At 35.5% G+C, this 17,781-nt stretch overlaps 1 protein-coding gene across 1 annotated transcript; it reads right to left on the bottom strand.

The window, feature by feature from the left end:
- Positions 1-1,386: 1,386 nt before the first annotated feature.
- Positions 1,387-16,891, bottom strand: LOC149475449 (uncharacterized). The gene is made up of 8 exons (XM_089713517.1): positions 16,725-16,891; positions 14,032-14,186; positions 12,556-12,689; positions 6,375-6,546; positions 3,598-4,947; positions 3,207-3,340; positions 2,677-2,804; positions 1,387-1,922 (listed from the first exon to the last, which is right to left on the bottom strand). The coding sequence occupies exons 1-8, from the start codon at positions 16,766-16,768 to the stop codon at positions 1,715-1,717; spliced, it is 2,325 nt and encodes a 774-aa protein (XP_089569643.1). The 5' UTR covers positions 16,769-16,891; the 3' UTR covers positions 1,387-1,714.
- Positions 16,892-17,781: the final 890 nt, after the last annotated feature.

The following is a 17,781-nucleotide window of genomic DNA, read 5'->3' as shown; positions in this document are numbered from 1 at the left end:
TTTTTGTTCTATCTTCAATAGATTCCGCAGCGCACGCGATGACAGAAGTTTTATTGAGGATTTTTTGTACACCTTGGGTTACATTATTGCATTTTTGGTAAGGATCTCTAATTTTTTTGAAAATGCAATATAGCCTATGTTGTTCAGTAAAGATGCAGCTTTCTAATGGTGAAAGAATTTTTGAAATCGGTCCAATAGTTTATGCGTGAAAACCATACATACATACATACATACATACATACATACATACTTACAAACTTTTCCTCTTTATAATATTAGTATAGATTAGTATTAACTCTTATTTATTTATTTAAGAAAGAAATAATGTTTATTTAGCACCACACAATACAAACAAAAATAACTAACGTTTTATTTTCTGTTTATAAATACCTTAGCTAGCTTTCCGCCCGCGGCTTCGCCCGCGTTTTCAAAGAAAAACCCGTTCCCGTAGGATTTCCGGGATAAAACCTATCCTATGTCCTTTCTCGAATATCAAAATATCTCTATACCAAATTTCATGCAAATTGGTTCAGTAGTTAAGGCGTGATTGAGTAACAGACAGACAGACAGAGTTACTTTCGCATTTATAATATTAGTATGGATATAGGTATATAATTGACACATCTGCATTTCACAATGAATCTTCCCATGGGAATGATATTCGTTAGTCATCTAAAAATATTTTAGATATTTTTTTTAAATAAAACAAACAAATGTAAATCAAAATATATTTGTCATAAAATTAACTTATACCTACATAAATTATCACTTATTTACACCTTAATTTATTAAATAAAAATAAAATAACATAAAATATTTAAATTAATTGTATAAAACGCGACAACCCGTGTTTCCTAGTTTGTAACTATCCTATTTTGTAGGCTGAAGAAATAATACCTAAAAACCTATTTAATATAAAACTAGGGTACAGTAAATAAATAATAATTAACAGAGCCCTCATTGTATAAGATTTATTTTACACAATTCAAAAATATAGGCATATGATACCATTCACTTTTGTGAACTTAAAATTAATGTCCCAATACCTAACAATTATTAATCTTAAATATATATATATATATATATATATATATATATATATATATATATATATATTGTTTAATTCATATATTGTGAAGTCCATTTCTTAAGCTTTTTCATTTTAGGCGCGTTGAGAGTAAAATTTCTAGGTCGCGATTCAAGGCGACGATTTTGGTATCTTTGAATCTTGCCAAAGAAGTTTCACTTCTGACACGTGTGCTTAGCACACACGCCCTATTTTTTCATCTCTCCATCAAGAATGTTGACTTATATTTTAAAATCTCTGTTTTGTATGGTCAAATTACGTTTGACTACTCTTCATTCCCTTCGAACTTGTAGTGGTACTATTATGCCAGATAACATTACCAAAGATACTTATTCTTTGTTACTTATGTGGGATAATATAATCACGCCAGCGAATCGTTTTCCGTGTTCTTCATCGTCCTAGTAACAAGCGACCTCTTGAGCCGTCGCCAGAAGTCATTGTGGCCGTCCGCGGGCCACACGATGTAGGTCTTGGTGACCATCAGGTAGTTATGTAACATTCTAGTTTCATTAGAGCCATTAAACGAATTTCGCTATGTGGTCTTTTTATGATTGTCATATCGCGCCGGGAGCGTTTTTATTAGAGTCATATTATCACGAATTTTGCTATGTAGTATTTCCATAACATTTATGCCAAGGAATCATTTTCCGTGCTCTTCATCTTCTGCGTAACAAGCGACCTCTTGAGCCGTCGCCAGAAGTCACTGTGTCCGTCCGCGGGCCACACGATGTAGGTCTTGGTGAGCATCAGGTAGTGCAGCGTGTTGGGGCGCAGGCTGCGCGGGATCTCCTCCAGCAGCACGAGCAGCAGGTCCTCGCGACGCGTCTCTAGCAGCCTGGGGATAGGGGCGGGTTTTGTTTGGCAAGTGTCTTTATGGCATATGAGCTTATATAGTCGTATTGTGATTCAAATCTCTAGTGGCGTGGTAATAGGAGCGCTTTTGCTTTGGCATGTATTTGGTAGGGGCTATTGTAGGTTCTGTCTTAGTGGGAATGTCCATTAGGACAGAGGCGGGTTTTTCAAACTCAAACTCAAACTCAAACATTTATTCATTCAATTAGACTTCTTATAGAAGCACTTTTGAAACGTCATTTTATTTTCGTCGTTTTATTTGGCAAGTGTCTTTATTGGATAGGAGATGAGTAGTATCGTGTTTGAAATCACTAGTAGCCTGGGGATAGGGGCGGGCTTTCGTTACGTCATGTACATGTCGCAGTCATCTGGTTGAATCTGCTATTTGATTGAATGAATAGCGCGTTCACTGACGATATTTAATTGAATGACTAGGTCGAACGTTGATTTAACAACCGTCTATCATCGTCCAATTAGTTATCGGTTTGTAACATAGCCCTTTGAACAGAGCGGATATAACGCTCGAAATTCAATCAAATAGCAGATTCAACCAGATGACGGTGACACATACATGCATGGCGGGCAAATTGTATAATATCGCTTTTTGTAATATGCACGATATGTCGAGAATTCGTTATCACATATTTTTAGTTTGGACAAACGGCTCCTATTCGGTTCCAGTCAGTAAATCATTTGCAGAATATTTTTACTTGAATAAACATAATATAAAAAGATACCTGTGTTGTGCGAGATGCATCTCGAACTGGCACCACTGGCTCAAGAGGAAGCGCCGTGAGATGATGAGCATGATGAAGCGGGAGCGGTCCATGCACGACACTATGTTCTCTAGTATCGAAAGACCCACCTGAAATATGATAAACCGTACTTTTATTAATCTATACTGTAAAATATTATAAAGCTGAAGAGTTTGTTTGTTTGAACGCGCTAATTTCAAGAACTACTGGTCCGATTTGAAAAAATTTTCAGTGTTAGATAGCCCATTTATCGAGGAAGGCTATAGGCTATATTATATCATTACGCTAAGACCAACAGGAGGATTATTAATTGATTGGCATATAAAGGTTGGTAAACATAAACATTAACTGTCTTACCACAAAAAAACTGTAGACAGGTTTTAACTTTAAGGCGCAGGTTCTCTTTAATCTGGTTTGGTCGTATTTCACATAGACAACTATTAAAATGACAGATCCCTGGTTTAAAGATAGAATGTGTTTAAATTGTTTTGTGGTAAGACCATAAATGTTACCTGAAAATCTCGTTCATGCAAGCAAACACTAATATTACAATCTTTTTCCACATGTGGCAAGAGCTGGTCCAACACCCAGGCTCTGTCTTCATTGCAGTATGATACGAACACGTCGTAATTGAAGATTTTCGTCTCTGGAATTAAAAAATATATTATACAGTTCAAACATGTCGCACAGTCTCATAAATCTAATTTACTTGGAAATATGTAGTTTAGTAAAGAAGAAAGGAAGAAAACATTAAAAAAGAGTAGTAAGAGAAGAGATAAGTCTTAATACGAAATATTAATTTAGTTTCACAATTGCACAAGAGATTAAAAATCTAGAGGCATATATTATATAGTATTAAATTTTTGTTAAATAACAGATTTTAGAAGACAATAATGATCTTACCATCAATCACATTCTTCTCATTAATCAAACTCAGCATTGCAGAATTTCTCATTGTAATCAGAAAGTATCTGAAGTTTCTCCTAAACGCGTAGATGAAAACTAAAATTGGTAACGTTATCAAAGGTATACACAATAACAGTAAATTGTTACGGCCCTTATTCAACATGAATTCCGGTCTCAAATCTCGTAGGTCATGACCACACGGTGCTACATCACCATAGGAAATGCTTCCACCGTGAGACATTGAGAAACAATTGTAATCCTTCTCGTCGTAGTCCAAATACAAGAAATTACCAGTCAAATTCGTACTGTAACCTCCCGCGAAACAATAAGATACGTCTGTCGAGTTGTTCAACTCAAAGCACGATTCTGACACGTTCTTTCTCCTGTTTATAATTTTGTTATAATCATAGAATCCAGTGTGGAACATGAGAGCGTTGTCTTCAATAAAGTTGCCTGTTATATTTGTATCTTTGAACCTGAATTCATTTTGGAATGCGATTTCATACATGTCCCTTACGTAACAATAACATACCATCAAATTTTTAGACATCGCCACGTATTTCACATTGGCTATATCAACGATCACGTCTTCAGTTATTACATTAATGTTATTGTTAATCATGGTCAGTAATTTCAGTTCTGGCATTGTTGATATAATGCTTGTAAACCATGCGGATATTCTGTTACTGTCCAAGTCTAAAATTTGTAAGCTTTTCAATGTGCTCATCACGTCTTGCGATAGACCTGTTATTTCGTTTTGTGATGCTTTAAGTACTTCCAATTCTGTGAAACCTTTAATGAAATCCAGTGATTTTATAGCAACCGAGTTAGCATAAAGAACTCTTAGTGATTTTTCTAGTCCGCTAAGTACGCCCTTTTCGTGTAAAATCTCGAGATTACCAGACAGGTCTAAGTATTTCATCGCTGTGTTGTTAAATGCGTTTGACCTTAATCGGTAAAGTCCCGTATAACATAAAGAGAGTCTTTCCAAATTCGGTCCAAAGTTTCCTAAAACACGAGTTCCAACCGGTGTGAAGGATAGGTCCAAAGATGTAATGTTCAGACGTAGGAGAGTATCCGCGGATTCAAAAAACAGAATTCTCTTAGGGTCATCTTCGTGAGGGTAAGTATTACCACTTATGTCCAAATGCCGTAGACTGGTCAGACCAACGAACGCATGAGCGTCCACAAAGCTTATGAAATTTTCGCCGAGGTATAAAGATGTTAAAGATGGCATCCCTTGGAAAATAAATGCGTCGAGAATTTCGATTTCACACGCTCGCAAATCGAATTCTTTCAGTTTGGGAAAAAAAGCATTCTGCAGGCCCACCGACCATATTGAGTTTTCTGAAATAACGAATTAAAAAGTGGATAATCAAATTGATTATAGCACATAAGTACGTATGTCTATGTGGTTTTACGGTAGATATTTTTAGCAAAATACTTGACATAAATTACTGTACGTAATGATGAATCGGCGACGATTGTACTATTGATAAAAATTGACAATAATCAGGTGATATGTCTTGCCTTATTAATAGAGCAATACGGGTACTATAAACTATTAGATGTTGACAGTGTGTTTTTAGATTTACGTATCGCGTAGGCTTAACAATTAGTCAAACGAAATAATAAAAAGTAATTAACAGTATCATAAATCAAATGTACAGAACCAACAATTACTTCTTTCAATCGACTTCGAACAACCATTCTGTTATTTTGAAAGCGGTTTTGTTAATAAATAATTATTATATATTAATTAAGGATTTAAAATACCCCCTCATCTGTGTGATAAGGAGATTTAACAATACAATATATTTTCAAGCATTTCATATTCATAAGATAGCGGAATAGATAATTTCGATTTATACATCGAAATATGCTGTAAAACTGTAGTGTAATACTTTTTATAAAGATAAAAGCATATTGTATTATCTATCGGATGTGAAACAAAAAGATTGAATCCTATCTCATAAACATCACGAGATATAAGTTGAATATGTCAATATGTGTGTTAAGAATTAATTGTTTAAAAAATATCCAATATAATTTTGCTCATTATAGTAGCCAGAAATGCAATAACTTGAAACATGATTTAAAAGAGCATCTATGGAGTTTCTTGCCGGTTCTTCTCCGTTGATACTGCTTTACGAATCGGCGGTAAATGTTAAAAATATTTAATGACCTTTCAAAAGTGCTTCTAGAAGTCTAATTGAATAAATAAATGTTTGAGTTTGAGTTTGAACTATAAACAACAGGACTCACAATCACTATAGGTCGTCAAAAAATGTCTGAGCGGCATTGTATAAAACATTCATTGAAATTAACACCTTATTACGTAGCAGTAATGTTTAAAATTTATTGTTACGTTGATTAGAAAACTCTGCCAAATAAATGCGTAGGCAGAGTTGTTTCAGAAATCTTTTTAGCGCGATTGTCAATCTCGTTGTTTATCGTATTTATGTATATTGTATACATATTATAATGTAAAAAGTAATATTGATCTATTTCGTTTGTGTGCTTCAGTAACTTTTTGAATTACTTCAAAACTGATAAAGGTTTTAAATGAAACTTCTTTAGGCGCGTTGAGAGTAAAATTTCAAGGTCGCGTCATGGCAATTCCGTCAAGTCATGAAGTAAGCGACGATTTTAGTATCTTTGAATCTTGCCATAGAAGTTTCACTTCTGACACGTGTGCTCGCACTCTCTTTTTTCTTTAATAATAGTTAGGTAAGTAGTTATTTTAGATTTAAATAAATGAAACATAATCTTACTCTGTACTTTCATAGATTCCAAAAATACTTCTTTAGCGTTTGTCGCATTCAATAAAGAGTCATATTTCTCAGGCGTTATTTGGAATTGGCCAAAGTTGTTACCATAAAATGTCATGTATTCAACCGTTTCTGCTGGATTCTCATACGGACCAGATGGACTCAAGAAAAGTACCTGAAAACAGATTATAACACGCTTTATAAGCAGGTACGTAAAGCTGGCGATGAAAAATTAGCGAAATTAAAAAAAAACAACACCAGAATTTGTTGCTTATTTGTTGCTAATTAGTTGCTATAATGACGATTTTGTTGCTCAACCCGTTCGCTGAAAATCAGCAACAGTTCTAGCTTAACGTTAAGGTAGCGTGCAAAAATCGGAAAAAGGGATGGATCGTTGCAAAAATGCAGATGAATTTGTTGCTAATTTGTTGCTGCATAAAAACAGTGAAAATTTTGAATTTTTTTCATTGGCGCCAAAAATAACACTGGCCACGTCAACTTAATTGTCGATTTTCGGTAGTGAAACATAAAAAAAAATTTGTTGCTCCTCACATCGTTCACTGGCAAAGTGTACAGAGCCAGCAACAAAATAGAAACCGGAAGTAGAGTTAATTTTGAAACCGGTTTGCTAGAAAATCGTCCACGCCAGCTTAACTGTCGATTTTCGGTAGTGAAACATAAAAAAAAATTTGTTGCTCCTCACATCGTTCACTGGCAAAGTGTACAGAGCCAGCAACAAAATAGAAACCGGAAGTAGAGTTAATTTTGAAACCGGTTTGCTAGAAAATCGTCCACGCCAGCTTAACTGTCGATTTTCGGTAGTGAAACATAAAAAAAAATTTGTTGCTCCTCACATCGTTCACCGGCACAGTGTACAGAGCCAGCAACAAAATAGAAACCGGAAGTAGAGTTAATTTTGAAACCGGTTTGCTAGAAAATCGTCCACGCCAGCTTAACTGTTGATTTTCGGTAGTGAAACATAAAAAAAAATTTGTTGCTCCTCACATCGTTCACCGGCACAGTGTACAGAGCCAGCAACAAAATAGAAACCGGAAGTAGAGTTAATTTTGAAACCGGTTTGCTAGAAAATCGTCCACGCCAGCTTAACTGTTGATTTTCGGTAGTGAAACATAAAAAAAAATTTGTTGCTCCTCACATCGTTCACCGGCACAGTGTACAGAGCCAGCAACAAAATAGAAACCGGAAGTAGAGTTAATTTTGAAACCGGTTTGCTAGAAAATCGTCCACGCCAGCTTAACTGTCGATTTTCGGTAGTGAAACATAAAAAAAAATTTGTTGCTCCTCACATCGTTCACCGGCACAGTGTACAGAGCCAGCAACAAAATAGAAACCGGAGGTAGAGTTAATTTTGAAACCGGTTTGCTAGAAAATCGTCCACGCCAGCTTAACTGTCGATTTTCGGTAGTGAAACATAAAAAAAAAATTTGTTGCTCCTCACATCGTTCACCGGCACAGTGTACAGAGCCAGCAACAAAATAGAAACCGGAAGTAGAGTTAATTTTGAAACCGGTTTGCTAGAATATCGTCCACGCCAGCTTAACTGTCGATTTTCGGTAGTGAAACATAAAAAAATAATTTGTTGCTCCTCACATCGTTCACTGGCACAGTGTACAGAGCCAGCAACAAAATAGAAACCGGAAGTAGAGTTAATTTAGAAACCGGTTTGCTAGAAAATCGTCCACGCCAGCTTAACTGTCGATTTTCGGTAGTGAAACATAAAAAAAAAAATTTGTTGCTCCTCACATCGTTCACCGGCACAGTGTACAGAGCCAGCAACAAAATAGAAACCGGAAGTAGAGTTAATTTTGAAACCGGTTTGCTAGAAAATCGTCCACGCCAGCTTAACTGTCGATTTTCGGTAGTGAAACATAAAAATAAAAATTTGTTGCTCCTCACATCGTTCACTGGCACAGTGTACAGAGCCAGCAACAAAATAGAAACCGGAGGTAGAGTTAATTTTGAAACCGGTTTGCTAAAAAACCGTCCACGCCAGCTTAACTGTCGATTTGTCATTGTAGTACCCTCGGACGGTGAAGTGGTGAGTGTACCAAAGTACATGAAGATTAATAAGAATAATTATTGTGTTATCGTCTCCTCAAGCACGTATACACTTCTTTGCAAGAAAAACGGGCACCTTAGATTTTCTCACGTATTTTTAGTATAAACAGTTGTTAAAGGAATTTGATGCAATAAAATAAAATAAATATTATTTACTGCTGGCGTGGACGATTTTCTAGCAAACCGGTTTCAAAATTAACTCTACCTCCGGTTTCTATTTTGTTGCTGCTCTGTACACTGTGCCGGTGAACGATGTGAGGAGCAACAAATTTTTTTTTATGTTTCACTACCGAAAATCGACAGTTAAGCTGGCGTGGACGATTTTCTAGCAAACAGGTTTCAAAATTAACTCTACTTCCGGTTTCTATTTTGTTGCTGGCTCTGTACACTGTGCCGGTGAACGATGTGAGGAGCAACAAATTTTTTTTTTATGTTTCACTACCGAAAATCAACAGTTAAGCTGGCGTGGACGATTTTCTAGCAAACCGGTTTCAAAATTAACTCAACTTCCGGTTTCTATTTTGTTGCTGGCTCTGTACACTGTGCCGGTGAACGATGTGAGGAGCAACAAATTTTTTTTTATGTTTCACTACCGAAAATCGACAGTTAAGCTGGCGTGGACGATTTTCTAGCAAACCGGTTTCAAAATTAACTCTACTTCCGGTTTCTATTTTGTTGCTGGCTCTGTACACTGTGCCGGTGAACGATGTGAGGAGCAACAAATTTTTTTTTATGTTTCACTACCGAAAATCGACAGTTAAGCTGGCGTGGACGATTTTCTAGCAAACCGGTTTCAAAATTAACTCTACCTCCGGTTTCTATTTTGTTGCTGGCTCTGTACACTGTGTCAGTGAACGATGTGAGGAGCAACAAATTTTTTTTTATGTTTCACTACCGAAAATCGACAGTTAAGCTGGCGTGGACGATTTTCTAGCAAACCGGTTTCAAAATTAACTCTACCTCCGGTTTCTATTTTGTTGCTGGCTCTGTACACTGTGCCGGTGAACGATGTGAGGAGCAACAAATTTTTTTTTTATGTTTCCCTACCGAAAATCGACAGTTAAGCTGGCGTGGACGATTTTCTAGCAAACCGGTTTCAAAATTAACTCTACTTCCGGTTTCTATTTTGTTGCTGGCTCTGTACACTGTGCCGGTGAACGATGTGAGGAGCAACAAATTTTTTTTTATGTTTCACTACCGAAAATCGACAGTTAAGCTGGCGTGGACGATTTTCTAGCAAACCGGTTTCAAAATTAACTCTACTTCCGGTTTCTATTTTGTTGCTGGCTCTGTACACTGTGCCGGTGAACGATGTGAGGAGCAACAAATTTTTTTTTATGTTTCACTACCGAAAATCGACAGTTAAGCTGGCGTGGACGATTTTCTAGCAAACCGGTTTCAAAATTAACTCTACCTCCGGTTTCTATTTTGTTGCTGGCTCTGTACACTGTGCCGGTGAACGATGTGAGGAGCAACAAATTTTTTTTTTATGTTTCCCTACCGAAAATCGGCAGTTAAGCTGGCGTGGACGATTTTCTAGCAAACCGGTTTCAAAATTAACTCTACTTCCGGTTTCTATTTTGTTGCTGGCTCTGTACACTGTGCCGGTGAACGATGTGAGGAGCAACAAATTTTTTTTTTATGTTTCACTACCGAAAATCAACAGTTAAGCTGGCGTGGACGATTTTCTAGCAAACCGGTTTCAAAATTAACTCTACTTCCGGTTTCTATTTTGTTGCTGGCTCTGTACACTGTGCCGGTGAACGATGTGAGGAGCAACAAATTTTTTTTTATGTTTCACTACCGAAAATCGACAGTTAAGCTGGCGTGGACGATTTTCTAGCAAACCGGTTTCAAAATTAACTCTACTTCCGGTTTCTATTTTGTTGCTGGCTCTGTACACTGTGCCGGTGAACGATGTGAGGAGCAACAAATTTTTTTTTATGTTTCACTACCGAAAATCGACAGTTAAGCTGGCGTGGACGATTTTCTAGCAAACCGGTTTCAAAATTAACTCTACCTCCGGTTTCTATTTTGTTGCTGGCTCTGTACACTGTGGCAGTGAACGATGTGAGGAGCAACAAATTTTTTTTTATGTTTCACTACCGAAAATCGACAGTTAAGCTGGCGTGGACGATTTTCTAGCAAACCGGTTTCAAAATTAACTCTACCTCCGGTTTCTATTTTGTTGCTAGCTCTGTACACTGTGCCGGTGAACGATGTGAGGAGCAACAAATTTTTTTTTTATGTTTCCCTACCGAAAATCGACAGTTAAGCTGGCGTGGACGATTTTCTAGCAAACCGGTTTCAAAATTAACTCTAATTCCGGTTTCTATTTTGTTGCTGGCTCTGTACACTGTGCCGGTGAACGATGTGAGGAGCAACAAATTTTTTTTTTATGTTTCACTACCGAAAATCAACAGTTAAGCTGGCGTGGACGATTTTCTAGCAAACCGGTTTCAAAATTAACTCTACTTCCGGTTTCTATTTTGTTGCTGGCTCTGTACACTGTGCCGGTGAACGATGTGAGGAGCAACAAATTTTTTTTTATGTTTCACTACCGAAAATCGACAGTTAAGCTGGCGTGGACGATTTTCTAGCAAACCGGTTTCAAAATTAACTCTACTTCCGGTTTCTATTTTGTTGCTGGCTCTGTACACTTTGCCAGTGAACGATGTGAGGAGCAACAATTTTTTTTTTATGTTTCACTACCGAAAATCGACAATTAAGTTGACGTGGCCAGTGTTATTTTTGGCGCCAATGAAAAAAATTCAAAATTTTCACTGTTTTTATGCAGCAACAAATTAGCAACAAATTCATCTGCATTTTTGCAACGATCCATCCCTTTTTCCGATTTTTGCACGCTACCTTAACGTTAAGCTAGAACTGTTGCTGATTTTCAGCGAACGGGTTGAGCAACAAAATCGTCATTATAGCAACTAATTAGCAACAAATAAGCAACAAATTCTGGTGTTGTTTTTTTTTAATTTCGCTAATTTTTCATCGCCAGCTTTACGTACCTTTTATAAGCTTCACCTGTATGTTTGTAACCGACTCTTTTAGATTCGAATTTGACCCACTAAACGGACAGATTTAATTCAAACTTTGTACTCTTATCAAGGATCGATGACAAGGCAATAATTTCATGAGATTATCGTATTAAATAAAGCATGTATTTAAGGTAATTTAAACTTATTAATTATTGAGTAATAAAGCTTACTTCAAACGGGACGAGGCTATTATATTGTATTACGGTTTAGGCATGCAACTATAATAGAATTTATGCATTTATTTTTCATTTCGCCACAGATATACATAATAGATAATATAGATAGATTTTTATCTTGATCAGTACATCAACGCACAACGATCAAGTGCAAAGTATTTTATAGATACAATCAGCAAAGGAATTTGAGAACTTGGACAGTTGAATGGATTTGAGAAAGAAGTACAATATTTTGATTGCAAAATAAATTCATAATCTAATTTCCGGTCGCATGCCTCACACGAATCATAAAGAACGAATCAGACAGTTATAAAATCAACTTAGCACTTGCACTATCAATGTTGCAGCACAACTGAAGTCGTGTTTACTGAATTCAGAATCTTAAAAATTATTAAAAATTATTCTGAAAAATTAAGAATCTAAAATAATCTGAATATGTGTGAATTATAAAAAAGTTTGCATGTAGCTTTCTGAATTCAGATTCTAGATTAAGATTCTGAATCCAGAGGTATTCCTACGTCACTCTAACAAAACTTGATACAAGTGAAGAACAATAATAATTAATTTACAAGCTGTGTGTCTTTTGCACAATCAAGTATTTCTATAAATCATGTGTTATTTTGACATTATATTACTGAAAATTTTCATCAAAATTCGTCCAGTCATGTTTTCGTATACATACATCTATCCTCACAAACATCGTAAAGATTCCGAGTACGGTAGCGAACAGGCGATCGGTACGCGATTTGTCTCAATAATATACGAAAGAGATTTAACCGCGAGCCCATCGGGATACCGCTAGTCGCTACCCACGGCGTTACCGGATACCGCTGTAGTTTGAATAGGCATTTAGTAGGATACTACGAAGAGAATACATACCGTTGGAAATTTCCGTAAACCACACTTGGCCATGCTCAGATATTTTATGGCACCATTGTTCTTAGACTGAGGATTTAGAAAGTTTTTCAACGCTTTTGGAGCATCGCTTCTATTCGATAGGTCTACTCCTTCTTCTGGAAATTGAGCGAATTTCATGTATTAGATTTATTGTCTAATTGTATTTTATTGTCTAATTGTATGTTATTGAAAATGGTCTTTATAGAGAAACATATTGGTGAACGTTAAGAAATGGTTAGAGGATGCAAGTTTATATGAACTTCAGTGAATGTACCTTTGACATAACCTCAGAATTGCTTAATTGAAGTATTTTCGCTACGTTTCATAACTTCCAACCATTTACCATACAGGTCAACAAGTTTAACACTAGAGCGCTCGCGCCTAAAATTTTCCTTGAGTGCACGCGTGGGTCACATATGTCACCCAATACGACGCACGTTTTTTTTCATAAAAATCGTAGTTAAAAAAGTAAACGAAGTACTTATATATAAGTCAACTTTATTTTTAAGTGATGAAACAAAAAAAATATCAATATTTTCTCATTTTACTTAAATTATGAGCTAAACATAAACCTCTGTGAAAAGTAACTAATTTTTTACTTATTGTGATCAATCAGTTTTTTTTACTTTGGAAACTACAAATTTGGTTAAAAATAATCATCATCTAATTATAAAGTTTAAGAATAAGTTGTTCTTCTATACTAATATTATAAAGAGGAAAAGTTTGTATGTATGTATGTATGTATGTATGTATGGTTTTCACGCATAAACTAACAGACCGATTTTGATGAAATTTGGTACAGATAATCTTTAGACCCTGAGAAAGAACATAGGCTACCTTTTATTGCGAAATATGTACTACGGGCGAAGCCGGGGCGGACCGCTAGTATCCAATAAAATTTTATTTTCAATAAAAAATAAGTATGTCCTAGCACTCGAATATGAGTATTTTATTTCGATTTTAGTTACCCATATATTAATAATTTCTTAAAAGTATAAATTGATCATAAGAGCAGTAAAAAATAAAAGCGGTATACTTGATTTTCACTCGTAACTGTATGATTTCAAAAACTTCCTAGAACGCTCGCGCGGGGGACATGCGTCACCCATGTACTTTTATATTTTCGCAGAATACACTTCGTTGCACCAAGGAAGCTGACACGCTGCTAAAATGTCCGGAGATTGGTAGTTGGGGAATACCTGAGACAACAACACTTAAGCACGATTCTTTAAAAAAATATTTAGCAATATATAGCACTGGGTGACCTATGTCCCCCGCGCGTGCGCTCTAGTGTTAAGATTTCCCTTTGCCATTTTCGCATGAAGAATATTACCTTCTAAAAGTCATATCATATAAATCTAGCTATGTTGTGATTGATTTAATGAATACAACTCCCTTTCAAAAAGTACAATACCTATATTAAAACTATTCTACTTATGTGTCCTGAAATAAACTTACTCAACGCGACAGTCAGTCTACCATCCGACGTGACCCACGACTGCACGTCAGTCATATACCCAGTTAGGCATTGCAGCCGCTCCCTGTCCTTCAGGTTATCTTTGTGTCTGTCTTGCAACCCATTGGCTGATTGTATGTGAAGTATATAGATTATACTGCAAAATATATCTGGGTTAATAACCAGATGAATGACGGAACATGGTCAGCTCATAAAATAAATATTTTTTTCAATTTTTCCAACTTTTCAACCAACTTCAAAAAAAGGAGGAGGTTCTCAATTCGTCTTTTTATCTTTGTTACCTTAGAACTTTTGATTGAATGAACCGATTTTGATGATTCTTTTTTATATGAAAGCTGTTGCCTTTTCTTTGCTTCCTAGATAATATCTAATATGAACGTGGTTTAGTTGGAATAATATTAGTACAGATAAATTCATTGACCAAATAATAATCAATGACATATAAATCGTACATAAGATAAATATAACATAAATAATCTTATTTTAGGTCCTTGACAGTATTTACTATCTAATAAAATGATCTATCTCGATTCGCGCCACATGTTATGTATCGTATAAAGATTTATCTATTTCCTTAATATGAATAAAAAGAAGAATAAAAAAATTGGTTGTCTGTAAAGTCGGTTTACTGACGATAGTTGAACGTGACAACGTCCGATTGTGCTTCTTTGTCGCTCGTTCCGCGCTCTCGCTTGCACTTCAAGCCTTACATGTAACGCCTCACGAGCGAGGTAACGCCGCATGAGTCCTGTTTTATCGTGCGTGCAGCCACTCTATCGAATTATAAGACGTTGTCACGTCAAAAAAACGATGCCTGACTTCTCAGCCACCCGTGATCCCGCCAGAGCAATCGAATTTATTCTAATTTTTCGGTTATATGTGCCTAATAAATCTATTTGCATATATTTTTAAGGCCAGTTCAACTCTAATCGCGTACCGATCAGCTGTTTGCTACCGTACTCGGATCGGTACGCGATTAGTCTCTATCAGCCGTACAAATAAACGAGTTATAACATTTTATGAAAAGAATAAAGTAAGAATAAGGAAAAATCATACAAATAAACACGTAATAAATGAAACCTATTATAACTTCGTAATAAGTATTCATACTAATGCTATTTCGTCCTTATTCCGGCTACCTCCCTAGTATAAGTCTGACATAACTGAGTTATAACGTATTTTTTAGTACATTGTGCTGTGTTTTACAAGTTTTAGAACATATTTTCAATCTAAATTTGAGATAATAGCAATGAGAATAATACGAGAAGTAGAAAAAGTTGAGCAAATTAATAATTTCATTACGTACCTATTGAAATGGAAAATTTAGTATGAAATGTCAAAATATACGAAATTATGAAAAACCCTTTTGATATTTATAATGATTTATTTATTTACGACATGCGCCAAACCATACATACATAAAACACTTATTTCTAAACTTATCACAATAATATAAACTTTCGTTGAAAATATAAATCTTCTAAGCTTGGAGTTGTATGTTTTGAGTACCAGTTATTTGGCAACTCTCTATCTCAAGGTGGGTTTATCTTCTGTTCTCCGGATATTGGATAGGGTTCTCTTTCATTTGCTTGCATATTTAATGATATACTTAAATTACTTCAAATAAATATTTAAAAAATAAACAAACAGAACATCGTATGCTGAAACTTTACAACAAATTCGACGAAGTCAAACGAGCGTCAAAATGACAGCACCAAGGTTTAACCGTAGACAATTTCAATGTTTTTCATAATTTTGTGAATGAATTGCTACGTTGCCGCTCCGCGCCTATTGCATAGCGTGAGCATAGTTACATCGACGTTATTCCAAATTTATTTGTAAGAAATTATGACATCCTTATTCTTTATTTATTCTTATCATATCTATGCATTGCATAAGGTTTGAATAAGCAAGTTTTTATTTGTACGGGTGTATATATTTAATCGCGTGCCCATCGGGATACCGCTACCCACGGCGGTAGCAGATACCGCTGTAGTTTGAACAGGCCTTAAATCGATAGGTTTTCTTTAACTATTATTAAATATTGTTTATTATATTTGAGATAAAAACAATGGATTACAATTTATATGATTTATGTCGAGTAAATTGATACTTATCAATGTTATTTATTGAACGTAATAAATATGTAATCCGGAGCAAAATTAATGTCTTAATTATAAAGTTAAAAATAATAATGTTTTTTACGATATGAGGTAAACAGAAATGTGCTTTTTGTGTTAACATTTGCGTCATTGTAATTTTGCAATCATGTATGTATTGATATATATTTCAGTGCCACAATCTTATTATTAGATAGCTATAGGCTATGTACTAAGGCTATGTATCATCACGCTAAGACCAACAGGAGCGGAGCCACGCGGGTTAATCCGCGGGGCGAATCTAGTAATTTAATATGATGAAATTATCCACTGTATATTGCTATTATTACAAAGGTGTAAGTTTTAAAATTTATCTTAGCTTGTATATAATAATAATATGGCCGAAAATGTATACCGACAAGTCTCGAAAACATAATATGGATTTGTTTATCATACTTCTATAATCCTTTTAAACTAACATAATACCTATATCTACTGGCCATAAGGTATTTAATAAATTAATCTTCAACCTAATAATTAACAAAGCACATCCCTATTCAGAACATTCGACTTACATAGTTTGCCAAATCATAACGTTTCTACACATAAACAAACACATTGCTTACAAAAACACATGGTAGAACAGTTTTCGCGAATATCAAAGCGAACTTAACACAGCACGCGACATAACTGTTATGATAGTTATACAATATCACTATCTTATCTGTGATATTCCTGCGAAATTATCTGTCATATCTTATCTGTTTTATTGGCGTTTTGTTTGTGTCAAACGAATCGTGCGTTTTGGCGCGAATTCCCTGTTCAAAATTGTGAAAACGTCAGTGAACTGTCAAATTGACAGATGAAAGCGCGCCTTGAGTTATTTAAATGTACGATACTGTACATTGTGCCTTAAATAAAAAAAGTATTCACGTTTGCTTGTTCTAACGTACGTACAAAACATATTTATACAAATATATTAGACCGGGAGATACTGACACAAAATTTCGAGTCATTTGTAACAGGATGGCGGTTCTACAGGGGTCTTAGTACGCAATGACAAAAAGAAAAACGATGGTGTGAACGCTGGTACCGGCGGCTTAGTCGCGTGGGCGTTAGTCGAACTCGTCGGAAAATAGCGAAAGTCAAACGATTTGTAACAGTATGGCACTTATTTTTCCTGTAAGTTTGAGGATCAACAAATATAAATACAAAATTTCAAAGATCTATGTGTTGGAAATCTTCACTTATATAAATTAATAATAAATTAAGTTTTCAAGTATGACAGCACTTTTTCCCCCTACTAGAAGTATGGCAAATATAATAATGGTCACATTTTATCAAATACTCTCCAAAAATCCAAATGCAATACTGGTACAAAAAGTTTGGCGAAATAAAAATTTTTTGCAGATTTTCGGCGGTATGGCGACCATTTGGAATCGTCCGAAAAGTATGGCATGGCGATTTTCGTAAATGGCTGCACGACGATAGTTACCTGTGCAAAAGTTAGCTTGGTACAAATGGTTGAATAATTGTTTTATTTTAATCAACACATTCGCGTCGGTATGGCGGGCTGTAAGTCACACCGGAAAAGTATGGCATGACACTACCGCCTACTTCTTTTTTATGGGA

Source organism: Colias philodice, chromosome 30 (genome assembly GCF_061535455.1).
Source record: "Colias philodice isolate Cphi_HAF_F1 chromosome 30, ilColPhil1 Martin Lab GWU primary, whole genome shotgun sequence".
In the NCBI taxonomy this organism is placed as follows: domain Eukaryota; kingdom Metazoa; phylum Arthropoda; class Insecta; order Lepidoptera; family Pieridae; genus Colias; species Colias philodice.
The sequence above is the reverse complement of the archived record's forward strand: the minus strand, read 5'-3'. Positions and strand labels throughout refer to the sequence as shown.